The 15,560-nt window shown below is 36.8% G+C and overlaps 1 protein-coding gene across 4 annotated transcripts in view; it reads right to left on the bottom strand.

Annotated features, from left to right (window-relative positions):
- Positions 1-15,560, bottom strand: part of APH1B (aph-1 homolog B, gamma-secretase subunit) — a 63,471-nt gene that overhangs the window by 41,351 nt on the left and 6,560 nt on the right. For all 4 annotated transcript variants that reach the window (XM_044232018.1, XM_044232019.1, XM_044232017.1 and 1 more), the window contains 2 exons: positions 13,283-13,353; positions 11,856-11,978 (listed from right to left, as the gene is read on the bottom strand). In XM_044232018.1, the coding sequence (XP_044087953.1) occupies positions 11,856-11,978; positions 13,283-13,353 (194 nt within the window). The remainder of the gene's footprint in view (positions 1-11,855; positions 11,979-13,282; positions 13,354-15,560) is intronic.

Below are 15,560 nucleotides of genomic sequence, written 5' to 3'. Positions count from 1 at the left end.
CATATTCTGAAAGCTTTAATATGAAAAAAAGGGCGTATCAATTTTCCTTTTCAGTCACATATTAAGATACAATTAACACCCACCAATCTGGCAAAAATTCAAGTCTGACAATTCTCTTTCACACTGCAGATAGGAAAACAATCTGGCATTACCCAGTAAAGTTGAGAATATGTATTCTCTATTTCATTCCAGCAATTCCACAGCTAGATCTATACTCTAAAGAAATCAGTTCTTAGATCAAAAGATCCCTAGTACCTGAGAACTTGTTAGGAATGCAAATTTTTGGGATCCACCCCAGACCTCCTGAATCAAACAATGAGCTTAACAACTAGTGTTTAAACAGCCCTGAGAGTGATTCCAAAGTAGTCAAATTTGAGAACTCTTGCTCTGGAAAAATTAACACATTTGCACAATTAGATATATACCAGAATATTTATATCAGCATTGTTTGTAATAACAAAAAATTTTCATCATTACCAAGAATGGATGACTTGTGGTGTATTCACACAATGGTATATGATCTATAATATAAATGATCTCAAGAATGTAATGTTGAGGGGGGGGAACCATATTGAGGGAAGATGCCCATTATTTATACAAAGTCAAAAACATCCAAAAACAATATTAAAAGGACATAACTACTCTGATTGGAGGAAAGTGAGCTGTTCTATCTAGTGACAGAGTACCATCATTTCAGTCAGTGGTGGTAAATACTTTACTACTCTGATTGGAGGAAAGTGAGCTGTTCTATCTAGTGACAGAGTACCATCATTTCAGTCAGTGGTGGTAAATACTTTAAGTAGAGGAGGGATTTTAAAATATGTAACTTTGGGATGAGGGTAGACTAAAATTCAAATGACCTAAGGCACCTTCCTGCTAAAAAACATTTTGGATGACTTGATACTGTATTCAAAGTAAAGTCCAAATGTCTCAGATTACCATCCAAGGCCCTCTATAACCTAGAACCAAATTATTATTCTTAACTAATCTTCAAATACAGCCTACATGGCAGAAAGCCAGAAATCTTATACTCTCTGTCTCTGTGCTTTTACTTATTTTTTTAACTGACTGTCTTTTTGCCTGAATACTCATCATCCCCCTGCCATCTCACGACATCCAAATCTTACTTTAAGATCTAGCTTAATGCTATCTCCTTAGTGAGTTCTTTCTGACACCCACTCTTCACTTTTTTAAGAACCCTCGGCACCTGGATAGTCTGGCCTGAAGATTTTGTACTAGGGCTCGGGAGTTATACAATCTCGAGATGGAATGCAGGCTCCACAGTGTGGCTTTGGGCAAACTATGTAACCTCTTTCACCTTCTGTTTCCTTTATTTCTAAAACAGGGACAATAATACTTCAAAGGGCGGTTGCAGGGAAGAACAGTGTTTTGTAAACCTCGGCTTTTCAATAAATACTACTACTATGTGCCACAGTCTCTGGATTCAAAGATGAGTATGGCAGGGACTTTAGAGAGCTGTACCGTCAGGCGGGAAAATGAGGCAGAGCAGCAGTAGTAGGGTGGGTAGTGTGCATTGTTTGAAAATGCACTCTTCTTCACTCTTACAGATTATTTCTTTCCCCGACCTTGTGTTACTTTTATGTTTATTTTCTTCCTCCTCTCCTTCCTCATTGCATACAACAAGTACTTATTTGGTATCCACTATGATAAACACTCTTTGGGGCACTGGGGCTATCACCTTGCACAAAACACAATCTCATGGAACTCTGCTTCATCCTTTCAGTTTACTGTTTTATTAACACAGTATCCAAAGGGGATCTCCCAGACATTTGTTGAAACACTGTAAGTTCTTACTTGACTGCTTATTTATTCTGCTGGCATTGATTTCTGGCTGGCTGCCATATCATCTTAAGACTTTACTACTACAACATGCCATTTAGAATATTAGGATTCATTCTTTATTCCCTCTGCAACTGGTCAGAGGTCCAACAGAAACAGAGACTTGAAGATCTATTCTGCCACACACAGGAGCTAGAGGTACATACAATTTTGTTACTTTTCTCTAGTAAATGGAATTAATTCCAATTAGAAATGAAGATTTGCTAATAGTATCTCTAGGAAACTATCTTTTAATTATGAAAACTTTCTCATTTCATGTTCCTAACTATAAAATTCTAAAAGTCCTTCAGTAAATCTAACTCTATAAAATTTGGTTTGTTCTAATATTTGTAAAAGTAGAAAAAACCCTCTCCAAATTCATTATAAAAAAATCACGATTCATTTATACTCCAGAATAATAAAAGGAGCTTCCCTAATTTCTAATGTTTTGGAACATTAATCAGAAATCTGAACAAATCTGGGTTGCCTAGGTGGCTCAGTCAGTTAAACGTTTGACCTGGTTTCAGCTCAGGTCATGATCTCAGGGTTGTGGGATCGAGCTCTGTGACAGGCTCTGGGCATGTGGGGCCTGCTTAAGATTCTCTCTCCCTCACCCCATGCGCTCTCTCTAAAAGAGAAGAAAGAATAAAAGAGAGAAAGGGAGAAAGAAAGACAAGAAATAACGGAGGGGAGGGAGGAAGGGAAGGGAGGAAGGAAGGGAAAAGAAGGAAGGAGGGTGGAAGGGAGTTAAGAAAGAAGTCTGAACAGAAAAAAAAAAGAAATAAATCTGAACAAGTCTAACAAGTATTGTACATCTGTTTGTGAAATTGTAGCTGCCAATTTGATAATGAACTTCTAACAATCTTTTAAGTCAAATCCTCTTGGTAAAGAATGTTTTATTTTAACCTATTTCTAGGAAAAATGTTTCAGAGTTATCTTTAAGAGGCTATAGTTGGGAGCACCTGTGCAGCTCAGTCAGTTGAGTATCTGACTCTTGATTTCGAATTCAGATTCCTGAAATCAGAGTCCTGGGATCAGAGTCCTGGGATACAGCCTCATATTGGCCTTTGCACACAGCATGGAGTCTGCAGTTAGAATTCTATCTCCTTCCCCTTCTGCTCCTCTCACTCCTGCTCTCTCTCTCTCTCTCTCAAAGCAATAAATAAGTCTTTAAAATTAAAAAAAAAAAAAAAAAAAGAGCCTACATTTGTGATTTGGTTTTTTCTCCTTGAATATACTCCAATAGTTTTAACACAGAGACCGACAAACATTGTCATTTTCATGCTCGTCTCTCTCTTCCTTATTCCTAATATTTACTTTTCTGTCCTTGCAAAGATAATGGCCCAAGACAGCTACTGATTCTAACACCAGGTCCTACCAGTACAGAAACTATCACCTGGCTTCCTCTGACAACTTAATAGAATCTTTAACTATGTCAGAGAGAGCCAAGGGTGGCTGCTAGGTGGTAGCAGCAACAGGTAGAAGAAGACTTTGCAAAGCCAACGGTTAGCCTCAACTGCCTAGAGACAGGATATGATTACTAATAGCTTCTGGCTTCTTTTTCTGAGAAGAGTCTGGGGTGTCAAGGTTCTGTGCAGTGAAGGACTCTCCTCCATACCTCTTGGTTATACAAACTCTGGATTCTTAAAGGATCTCCAATGACCTAGCTACAGAGCTAAATATTTTTGACAATGCCCTTCCCATAACAGGGATTTAACTTAAAATTTTTGCTTTAAAAAGCATGACAATTTTGTGACCTTGTTATTATAATATAGAAGTATATATATTACTAATCAAATAACATTCTCCAAGATTTAAAAAAGATACCTTGAAAACCATCTCATACTACATAGCAATAAGAAAGGTGTAATACTGTCTTCTAACACCAGTCAGATCATAAAGGAGGTATTCTGAAAGCAATCTGAATAATTATTGGTGTGTAAATAGCATTTATCATCTCATATTTATAAAAGTGCTTCTAAAGTATGTTCATGAGCTGAACAGACGGCCAAAAATATGATTTTAAGTCTCCCTAGCATATGTTAAGGAATGATGAAATTCTCTCTTCAGATTAGTTCATCAGTGTGGAGAGTCAGCACTAGGAGGCCTATTAGATGGTTTGTGATCTAATCCCTATACAATGAAAAAGTAAATCCCACAGGATCCACTTCAAATCCAGTTTAGAAGTTTACTTGATTACAACAGTCACTGTGGGAAAGTTCCTTCTCAAACTGAACCCAAATCTGCCTTCTAAGTCAATGATTCATAAGTGAGGCAATTTTGCCCCCAGAGAGCATTTGTCAGTATCTGTAGACATTTTTGGTTGCCACAACTGGCAGTGGGGTACTTCTGGCATCTAAAAGATAGAGGCCAGGGATGCCGTCAAATACCCTACACTACACAAAACACCCCTCCCTCTCCTGCCAACAAAGAATTACCTGATCCCAAATGTCAATAATGCCAAAGACAAGCCCTGCTCCAACTGCTGCTTGTTGATCCTAGGAAGGCTTTTTGAAGAAAAACAAGTCAACTCTTTTTTCCCATATATGGCACATTAAAAAAAAAAAATTGAGAGCTACCCTACAACACAGCAATTGCATTATTGGGTATTTACCCTAAAAATACAAATGTAGTGATCCGAAGGGGCACGTGCACCCGAATGTTTATAGCAGCAATGTCCACAATAGCCAAACTATGGAAAGAACCTAGATGTCCACCAACAGATGAATGGGTGAAGAAGATGTAGTATACTATGCAGCCATCAAAAGAAATGAAATCTTGCCATTTGCAATGATGTGGATAAACTAGAGGGTATTATGCTGAGCGAAATAAGTCAATCAGAGAAAGACAACTATCATATGATCTCCCTGATATGAGGAAGGGGAGATGCAACGTGGGGGGTTTGGGGTAGGAAAAGACTAAATGAAACAAGATGGGACCAGGAGGGAGACAAACCATAAGAGACTCTTAATCTCACAAAACAAACTGAGGATTGCTGGGGGGAGGTGGGGAGGGAAAGGGTGGTAGGGTTATGGACACTGGGGAGGGTATGTGCTATGGTGAGTGCTGTGAAGTGTATAAACCTGGCGATTCACAGATCTGTCCCCCTGGGGCTAATAATACATTATATGTTAATAAAAAAATAAAAAATGAAACTCTCTGTATTACTCAGCTATTATCACCAAAATGGTGTGTAACAAACCATGCCAACAGTTACATTCACTATAGCATGGGGTACCTGTCTGGCTCACTCAGTGGAGCATCTGACTCTTAGTCTTGGGGTTGTGAGTTTGAGCCCCACATTGGGTGTAGAGTTTACTTACAAAATCAAATCTTTAAAAAGAAAAAAAGTTAGTGGCTATTGTTGCCATTGGGAGCATTGGATTTATACCTAGGGTATAAATCTCTAATGGGGAACCCATCTTCTAGCAGTGTGCAGGGAGTGTGGGCTCTCAGGATCCTACTGCTTTCTATTAATGCTGTGTTGGCTTTATGAAATTAACTAGGATGTTTCCATGTTTGTTTCTGGCCTGGAATAGTTTCATCTCCATCTTTCCTTTAAGTGTTTGCTCCAAACAAGACCTCAAACCATGATGCCAATATAAAACAAAACCAAGCACAAAAGAACCTGGATGGAGATTAAATGAAAATTGGAGATAAGATCTGCAGTTGGATTGAATGTGAGTTATAAGAAAAAGGGGAGAATCAGGAACCGCTTCAAAGTTTTTGGCCTATGCAACAGGAAGGGCATCAACTGAAAGGAGGATTTCAGAGGTACATCACTTAAAGATGTTGTTCCACTGTCTTCTGTCTGCCAGAATTTCTGAAGAGAAGTCAACAGTATTTCAAATCATTATTTCACTGAATATAAGGAGAAAAAAATCCCCCTAGATATGGAAAAACAGCCTACCTTCTGAAACCAGGACTTTAATCTCAAGATTGAAATATTCAATATTCAAAGTTAATATCTAAGTAATTCTTTGTGAATCAAAATATTCAACTTAATTTGTGGTGAAGAACTTTAGCATAATGAAAAAGCTGATAAAACCAAATAAATCTATCCTTTAAAATAAACTTTAAGGTTGGATTGATTCCTTAAAAAAGAACCATAAAGATTTCTGAACATTTATGTATACAATACAAAAAGTCTGGTCTCAGGAACTTGGCTAAAACATCCTCCAGGAATAGCAATGGAAAACCTAAGAGTACCTCAATGAAACACATTACAGTGTGAATGATTCCCCCAGGAATTGTGCAATGCAGCAGCCCTGATGTGAACATTCTAGTTCTCTTTGGAAGAAATGAGGGGAGGTAGAGGAGTCAACTGGTACAAGTGGTATCAGCAGTGAAGAGCATCCTTGCTGATGAGAAGTAGGCACTGAACAGATGCAAATGCTCCCAAAAGAGCCACGGAGCTTCATAGCATCAAGCTGGGGTGGTTGAAGAAGTCCAGACTAATCAATAAAGTTGAAAAAAAGGTAGTTTTTCTCTCCCTTTCAAACTGTAAATATTAGATATAATGGATAAAATATATATTCCTATGAGACTGAATGAAAGAAGAAACTATGCTAGATGATATTCCAAAAATGTTACTTCTTTCCAGTGCAAATCATCCATACACAGTATCCTTCCCCTCACTACTATGAAAAATATACCTGGGAGTTTCTCTAAGAAGAAAAAAAAAACTAAACCCCCAAAAAAAAAAAAAAGTAAAGGCAGCAGTAGATGAAGAAAATAAGGACAGACTCACACATGAAGAAGAAATGAGAAGCAGAAGCCATCAGACTGCCTGAGCTGCACAGGGGCTGGCCACTCAGCCGTGTGATGAGAGAGACAGCAGTGTTTCGGAGAGTGGACAGGAACATATCTCAAGGAGCCACAGTCTGCGCCATTCCTTTAGCCAAACCCTGTGAAGCCATCCACTGAGCTGCCTGTTTGCATACTGCTCTGAAGGCGGCTACCTGCGCTCTGCACACATGGGAACATATCCCAGGCTGCTGGTCTCTAACAAGCCAAGATTTAGAGAAAGGACAAACCAAAAGCATAATTTTCCATTTTCAGTTACTGATAGAATGAAAACACATAATGAAAAAATATATTTTATGACAACACTGATGACATAGTACAGCATATGGAATATCCCTGTGTCATAAGCAGTGGCAGTTAGTTGTGATAATTTATTATAAGAAATTAAGATTTTAATACATTCCAAAAAGAGTAAGAATTGCAGATTAAGCTCTATTGTTAAAAATTTTCTTTGTATCATTAACAGATGTTATATTTTTTCCTACTACTTTAGAATTGTTATCAAAGAAACTTCCAAAGAGCCTTCATTTAAAAGTCTAAACATGTAACAAACTTGACATACTACAAAGATTATACTTAAAATATTGGCAAAAAAATGAATGAATGAAAAAAGTAACTCACTGGGTTACAACACTAAGAATTTATTCTCATGCTCATTGGTCAGAGGGTTGGCTGCGCTTTGGCTGAATATGGCTGGGCTCAACTGGGCTGCACTGCTGTAGACCGCTGGTACAGCTGGGTTTTACTCCTCATTGCTGCTGCACACAGGTCTGCTCTATATATGTTCACTCTGGGGTCAAGGCCAAGTGGGCATTAACGATGTAGGACACGTTCTCCTAAGTCCAAAAATGCAGGCACAACCATCCAAGTAGTAATTGAGCTTCTGATTTTCTTATGTTCCCTAATTAACTGAGTTCAAGCCACATAACTGAGTTCAATCTCAGGGGCAGGGAAGTACATCCTGGCCACCATGAGGCCATACAAGGGTGTGGAAGTATAATTCTATAAAAGGGAATGACAAATTGGGAAAAATGGAATCTCCTATATTCCTCTTACTTTTATTTTCCCTCAAGTTCAACATTCCTCTTACTTTGATCAGTCACCATAAGATACCGCTTCTAGGTATTTCACCATACTCAGACTGTTTTCTGTACCAATTTTAGTACTTCAGTACTCCTGTTAAATCACAATGCTCAGAACTGAATATGATACTCCACATGGGGTCTGACCTGTATTGATTTCTCCTAGTGAATGGTTAAAGAATTTAAAACCTTACCTAGACAGGAGCACTGCCAAGAAAATATAAATGAAATGATTTGGGAAAGTTTTGGTTTTTCTTAAAGATTTGTTTGAGAGAAAGAGATGTGCACCCGTGTTCAAGCACATCACAGACATGAGCAGGGTGAGGGGCAGAAGGAGCGGGAGAGAATCTCAAGCAGACTCGCTGCTGAGCACGAAGCCCAACAACATGGGGTTTGATCTGCTGACCCTGAGATCATGACCTGCGCTAAAATCAAGAGTCAGACAGTCAACCGACTGAGCCATCCCAGTGCCCTGATTTGGGAAAGTTTTAAAAATAAAATACTAGCTTCCCTTCCCTACTGAATAGTAGTTAAAGACATTTTTCTTCTAAAGCATAAGACAAGGAGGGGATGCCTGGGTGGCTCAGTTGGTAAGGTATTTGCCTTCGGCTCAGGTCATGATCCCAGGGGCCTGGGACTGAGGCTCCTTACTCAGTGAGGAGCCTATATCTTCCTCTGCCTCTCTCTCTCTGACAAATAAATAAAAAATCTTAAAAAAAAAAAAAAAAAGCATGAGAGGCAATTCAGAGTGATAAACCCAGATTCCACATCAAGAAATTATCCTCTAAATTCTGTTTTTTAATTTCAAGAACCAAATTCTCTACCCTGATAAGAACCACATTCTTTATCTTTAGGCCATTTTAAAGTGTATTAAATCACTTAAATATATATTCTCTAAATTAATTTCAGTTAATTCATTACAATTCTGAGCTAGGTATTATTTTTGTTCTTCCTGAAAGATGAGGAAACTGAGGGTTAGACAGAAGTCCAGTGAACAATGTCTTTCTTAACTCTAGGCCAGTAGGAAAGACACCTCTTCCCTCCACCAGGAACATTCCTCCCTGACAACCTCCTTCTTTTGCTGGCCTGGTTATTATTCATCCTTTCAGTTTCTAGTCAAATAGCACTTCCTCCATAAGCTGTGCCTAGCTTTCATTTTTTCAATCAATATTTGAGTCCATCTAGCAGTAAAGGACTCTACAAGGTACTGGGGTGAACAAAACACACACAGTCCTTGCACTTAAAAGGCTTAGCATCTGGCTGGAAAAACTTAACTACGCAGTTAACCAATTAATTACAAGCACAGGAAGCACTACAGAACAGAAGCACATTACCATCTGAGTGTGAGTTAGAGCTTGACTTCTGTGTGCTCACAGCTCTTCCTCCTCACAGCATTTAGCACACTTAATTATAATTAGCTGTTTGTCTTTAACCCACACTTTATTCCCCACTATGAGTGGAAAGTACAGGCATTAACTAAACTGTATTGTCATAGCTTGGTATAACTTCTGTTTAACACAAATACTTAATATTAATGTGTGGAATGAGTGATTAAACGATCAAATGAACTTGACCAAAATACTAAATTAATGAACCAGAATAAGACTTGAACTTAGGACTCCAATTTCCATACTTTTGCCTTTATATAGCACTACTAAGAAATGGTAATGATTCTAAGAAAAGTTAATATTACCCTGCTACACAACTACAAATAAAAAATAATTAACTTATACATACATATTATTGATAAACTATGCCTACTTGTAACATGAAAATCTATGTACACACAAATATCATACAGTGTCTCTCTGATACTAACATAAATATACTATAAGTAACCCCATAGACCTTATTTATTCTGATAACTAGTTAGGCATTTGTAATGAAATATGATAAACACATAAACTTGCAGATTTAACTGACAAGTTACAAATGAGCTCATGCCTAAATAAGTTGTAACAACATTAGCTATAATATATATAATAAACACAAATATATACAAATTTGGGATTATTATTTTCAAATGCAATGAAAAGTAACTTCTTAAATGTATAATTCAAAGTTCATGCTCCAAAGAATAATGCTATATAAACTCTTGCATATAATAAAACAAATGTTCTTTCACTCTATAAGTATATATTCATAGCATGATCAGTTGGCTATCCTAAAAGCTAAAGACATTAAAACATTTTATTTTCTTCTGAATATTGCATTTTCCCTTGAATTTATAGAAATTGTAAATACAACCCCCAAACTGCTAGCACATCTTTCTTTTACTTTCCTCCAAAAGAATCACTTTAAGCTAGTCTTATGAAGGGGATTAGCACCATCTAGTGAAAGAAGCTAGCAGAAAAATAAATTCCATTAGGAGAATGCTACTGGAACCAAAAGAAAATTGTATTATGTAGCAGTATAATAGACCAATTTCAGAAATCATAGAAAACTGTAGCAGTAATACCCCTTCTGATTATGTTCTATTTATTTATATTGGACTCTAACAGATGTTAGCTATTAACATTACATTTGTTCTAAAAACCTAACACTCATTATAATTCATCAAAAAACTGTCAGCAATGTTCTAATTATAGAATGCTTAAAATGAAGAAAATTTGCTTTATTGGAGACACCACTAAATAAGTCCAACCCGTGAACTTGTAGCCAGATGTAATGGGCTGTGACTCAGTCCTTACAAAGAATAGTCCTTGGAAAGTCATTATACATTTTTGTACAAGGAAGATCATTTTGGTGGCTGTGTACATGCCAGATTCACATGAAAGTATGTTGAGGAAAGACTAACCGGTTGGGGGTTGACGGAAGTAATGCAGACAGGAGATACCAAGCCCTAGACTAAAATGAGGAACACGAGTCCAACGGGATTAGGGGTCACCGTAACAGCAGGATGACTGTAAACTAATGCAGCAGTTTTTAAAATCTGGGCACAATTTCTTTACCTGATTCTATTATTATCTTAAGCTATACTAAAATAGTTACTCACTTGTGTTTAGTCTTATTTTCTCTATTAGAGGGTAAGCTCCTTGAGGACAGAAATTCCTTTAGTATAGATGTTAAATAAATAATAATTAATAGGATATGTGCATGGGGAGGGTCACTTAATTTAATAATATAAATTGTGGAGATAACAAAAAACACAGCAGAATTTTCTTAAAACTATTTTTAAAAGAATCCTCTCAGAAATTAAAGAGAAATTTTATGTCAATTATGTACATTACAACTGTCAAATGCATGATCTCTGCCTCATGATGGTAATTTTTGCTTGGTGGATGAAAAGCAGTTTGAAACGAGTTGGTCCTTTCCTACATTTTTGGATAAAAGGTCATTTCATGTATTATCATTTTTTCCCCTCAACTTATTTTTTCAAAGAATACAGCATGATTTATTCTTAAATGTTCAAAAGCAGGAAAACTATTAATTTTTTCAGATATATATGTGAAGGTAAAAGTTTCATGTTTTACCTTCAAAACAAAACATGTATATATGTTAAAATCCTAGCTTTCAAACCTGGTTAACCTAAGGAATTAATAACACAAAATCTGGGCAATAGTTACCTGTGAGGGAAAAACAATGAGAAACAAGGGACTCTAAGTTCTCTCTTAATGTTCTAGTTTTTAAGAAAAAGGGAAGATCAGTTGTTAAATGACACAGATATGTTTAAATGTACATTTTAGATGCATAACATTACTTTACATTAAATAAGAAACATTTTTCCCCTTCTCAATTTCAAAATTCAGTTATACTGCCTATCCCGAAAGTGGGCCAAGATGACAAATTAAAGACTGAGGCTTTTACTGAAGATAAGGGCAAACCAATAAAAACAAAAAGGCATAAAACCTATAAAAATTCACTTATAATACATCAACTACACATCCAACATTATTAGTATAGCAAAATAAAAATAAATTTTATATATGCTAAATTCCACCCTAAAATTCTAAAATACTCTAACCAAAATTTTTATTTTCCTACATCCTTTACTTCTGCTATTTAATAGTATTTTCCCTTTACAAGTTATCATATAAATTTAAATTGTGAATTCCTAAGGCAGAGAACTCAAATAAGAATGATTATTTAGACCAGAAGATTGAATATTCACATCTAATTGGCACATACCTGAATTTAGGAAGAACTGGGGAGAGTCTCCATGGATGCCCACTGTGCCTGGTCCCAAGGAGTCAGAAAGGGTATTTACAAAGGCAAATACTCCACTCATGATTCCAAAGCCTAAGCCAGAAACTAAAGAGGAAGAAACACGTTAGACCCTTTTCATGCCAAGATTTCTCTTCAAATTAAGTTTCCAAGGACTAGAGAACACTATTTTGACAGGCAAACGGTATATGTGCTGCTGGAGAAACAGTGGAAGGCTGGCTCAGGAAAGACTGCTTGGCTAAATGATAAACAGAAAAGGGTGTAAATAGGGAAGTGAAGGGAAATGAACAGTGGAATATAGCAGAGAAATGAAAAAAGAAAAAGATCTAAAAAGGCACAGAAACAATAGGTGAGAGAGGACACAATGCTGCAGTTCTGGCTTTGGTTTATGATTACAGTCTGTAGAATTAAGTACGAGGGCTTGAAACTGGAACCAAGCTTGAGGGATAACTGCCTATAGTAGAAAGTAATTTCTGGGTCAAACTAGGTTGACTCAATTTAGGGATCTAGAACCAATCTTAAAACATAATTCTAAAAGAAAATCCTGCAGAGATATTAACTATATTAACATGGAAAGTCCTCCTATCAGAGCCAAAGTTAGGGTAACAACCCAACGGAGAAAATAGTAACAATACTTAAAAGCTTAACTAGAGTATATGCATATTAAAAGCATATTAAAAACTTAACTAGAGTATATGCATATTAAAAGCCCAACTTTCAAACCTGGTCAACTCTTTAATGAACATACAGGTCACCTGTAATTACTTCCCTTTACATAACGGTCCTGGAAAGCTAGAAAAACAAACAATGTACACCAAAAGGTCAAGGCAATAATAAAATACTATTTAAAATCTACAAAGATGGTGTGCCTAGGGGGCTCAGTCTGTTAAGTCTCTGACTCTTGATTTTGGCTCAGGTCATGATCTCAGGGTCATGGGATTGGATCAAGCCCCACATTGCACTCCATGTTCCATGGGGAGTCTGCTGGAGATTTTCTTTTTCCCTCTTCCTCTTCCTCTCCCTCTGTTCCCCTCCCATGGCTACCTTGTGCAAGCACTCTCTCTCTCTCTCAAATGGGTAAATCTTTCTCCTAAAAAAAACAAACAAACCAGGGGCGCCTGGGTGGCTCAGTGGGTTAAAGCCTCTGCCTTCAGTTCAGGTCATGATCTCAGGGTCCTGGGATCAAGCCCCGCATCGGGCTCTCTGCTCAGCAGTGAGCCTGCTTCCCCCTCCCTCTCTTTCTCTGTCTACTTGTAATCTCTGTCTGTCAAAAAAACAACAAAAAAACAAACAAATACAAAACACAAAACTACAAAGATATAAAAAATAAAAATGGCTTTTATGTCAAATCTGGCTTTTTCTCTTAACGACACCATGCAGTTCCAACTTACCATAGGCCAGCAATCGCATAGAAGGTGCTGTCTCGTCTGGGTTTATAGTCTTCAAACCCTCGCTGGCTTTTCTAAAATAAAACCACACAATTTTTTAAAAGGAAAAGCAGTATATCAGGAAAATACACAAGGTATTTCATAATCTACTTATTGAGGCTTCTGCTCAGGTTATACCTTAAATCTAAAATTCATTTAAAGAGTCTTAACTATAGAGAACAGATGGTTACCCCAGGGGAAGTGGCTGGGGGATGGGCTAAATAGGTGATTGGGATTAAGGAGTACACTTGTTGTGATGAGAACTGGTGATGTATGAAGTGTTGAATCACTGCGTTGCAGAAATGAAAGTAGTATTACCCTGTATGGTAACTGGAATAAAAGTAAAACCTAAAAATAGTAAGCAAAATAAAACAAAATCCATTTAAACTAAACCCAGCAAATTTTCAATTAACTAATATCAACCAAAATTTCCAACCGATTTGCCTTTTATCTGACTTTTCACAAAGAAGGGAAAAAAATAAGAAAAATATAACTAAACAAGCCACCAGGGATTGAACTAATAAGAAAAAAAAGCAATGGTTCTATTTTCTGAGCTCAGTAAATATTTAATTCAATGTCCTATCTATCACTCTGAATTTGTCCCCTCTTACGAAGTACTTAGACCTTCAATCCCACCAGGGTTATAGCTATTTTGCTACCCTCCCTTTTACCTTCCATTTCGTAGAACCTAAATTATACTCATCTTCCAAAGTCTCTTTTAGTAAGCACTTTCTCAAAGAAGTCATCTCTACCAGTGACTGATAATCGCTAATCTCTCCTTACTCTTCAATCCTAGAATGTCCATGATCTGAGCTCTCATAGGGTTACTTAATCATATGATCTTCGGATGATAAAATATTCTACATATTTGTTTCATATCCCAATCAGGCTTCAGGGGAGAATTAATCAGAGAAGATGCTAGAAAGACAATAAATGAATACCTAAATGAAACATCAGAATACTGGTCACTAAGAAATAATCTTCACAGTGCTATCTGTGCTTCTATTGGGAACAATTCTCAAACTTATCTTGAGTCCCTACACCCTGACAGGTGTAGCTGTCAGTTCTATTACTGTCACGATTACTAACATTTGTTGGCTAGAAACTGCAACAATGATCCTGACTCAAAGGATATTTACATTGTATTTACAAGAAGGTATATTTGTTAAAGCAATGAAGAAACCAAACATTTTAGATTGATTTTTCACCAAGGGCTGAAACAAAATGAGTTAGGTTAACTCTAAGAGTAGAAAATTTAATTAACCAGAAGATATGTATACTCTGGGCATTGTGTTAATTTAAATTTCAAGGTATTCGTATTCAATATAGCAGGCCTATTCATTACATAAATATAAATACCATTGGTTACTTTAAATTAAGGCAATGTAGAATTCAACCATAGTAGTAATAAGAATAATGAAAAGGACCTTTTTCTTTTCTAGACTCAAAGGAAACAATTTGCCATTTCAGGGCTCTCCATTTATAAGCATTATTTGGTAGCAAGGATATTAATCAAAACTTAAGTGGCTGTATTATCTTTCTCTGGAGCAGTAACCAACCAAAATGTTCAATTTTCCTAAATAAAATAACCTGTCACAGGAATGTTGTTAAAGGCTAATTAAAGGGCACCTGGGTGGCTCAGTGGGTTAAAGCCTCTGCCTTCGGCTCAGGTCCGTGATCCCAGGATACTGGAATCCAGCCCTGCATCAGCACCAGGCTAACTGCTCAGCAGGGAGCCTGCTTCCCCCTCTCTCTCTGCCTGCCTCTCTGCCTACTTGTGATCTCTGTCAAATAAATAAATAAAATCTTAAAAAAAAAAAAAAGGCTAAAGCTGAGAGACATATATGATAGCAATCTCTATCAACAAGTAGACATAATGGCACAACAGAATCAAATTTTAGAGGATTTTGCTCAATAATGAATAAAACATTTTTGCTATCTGGTATAGCAAGGCATCACAAATGTATTTAATATATAAATTCAAAAGTCTAATAAACTTCCTCATTCTATGTTGCAAGTTTATGAGAGGAAAGGTCTATGGAAACAGTTCTCAACGCTAACATTAGGAAATGGAAAAGTAGAAAACACCATTAGTTTCCATGGTCATGATGGATAGAACACATGATGTAAGGGACAGTGTTTTTATTTTTTTAAAAAAATCATAGAGTGTATTATTTGTTTCAGGGGTACAGGTCTGTGATTCATCAGTCTTACTCAATTCACTGCATTCACCATAGCACAT

Source organism: Neovison vison, chromosome 13 (assembly GCF_020171115.1).
Source record: "Neovison vison isolate M4711 chromosome 13, ASM_NN_V1, whole genome shotgun sequence".
Taxonomy (NCBI): Eukaryota; Metazoa; Chordata; class Mammalia; order Carnivora; family Mustelidae; genus Neogale; species Neogale vison.
Note: the sequence above shows the minus strand (reverse complement) of the source record. Positions and strands in the feature narration are given on the sequence as shown.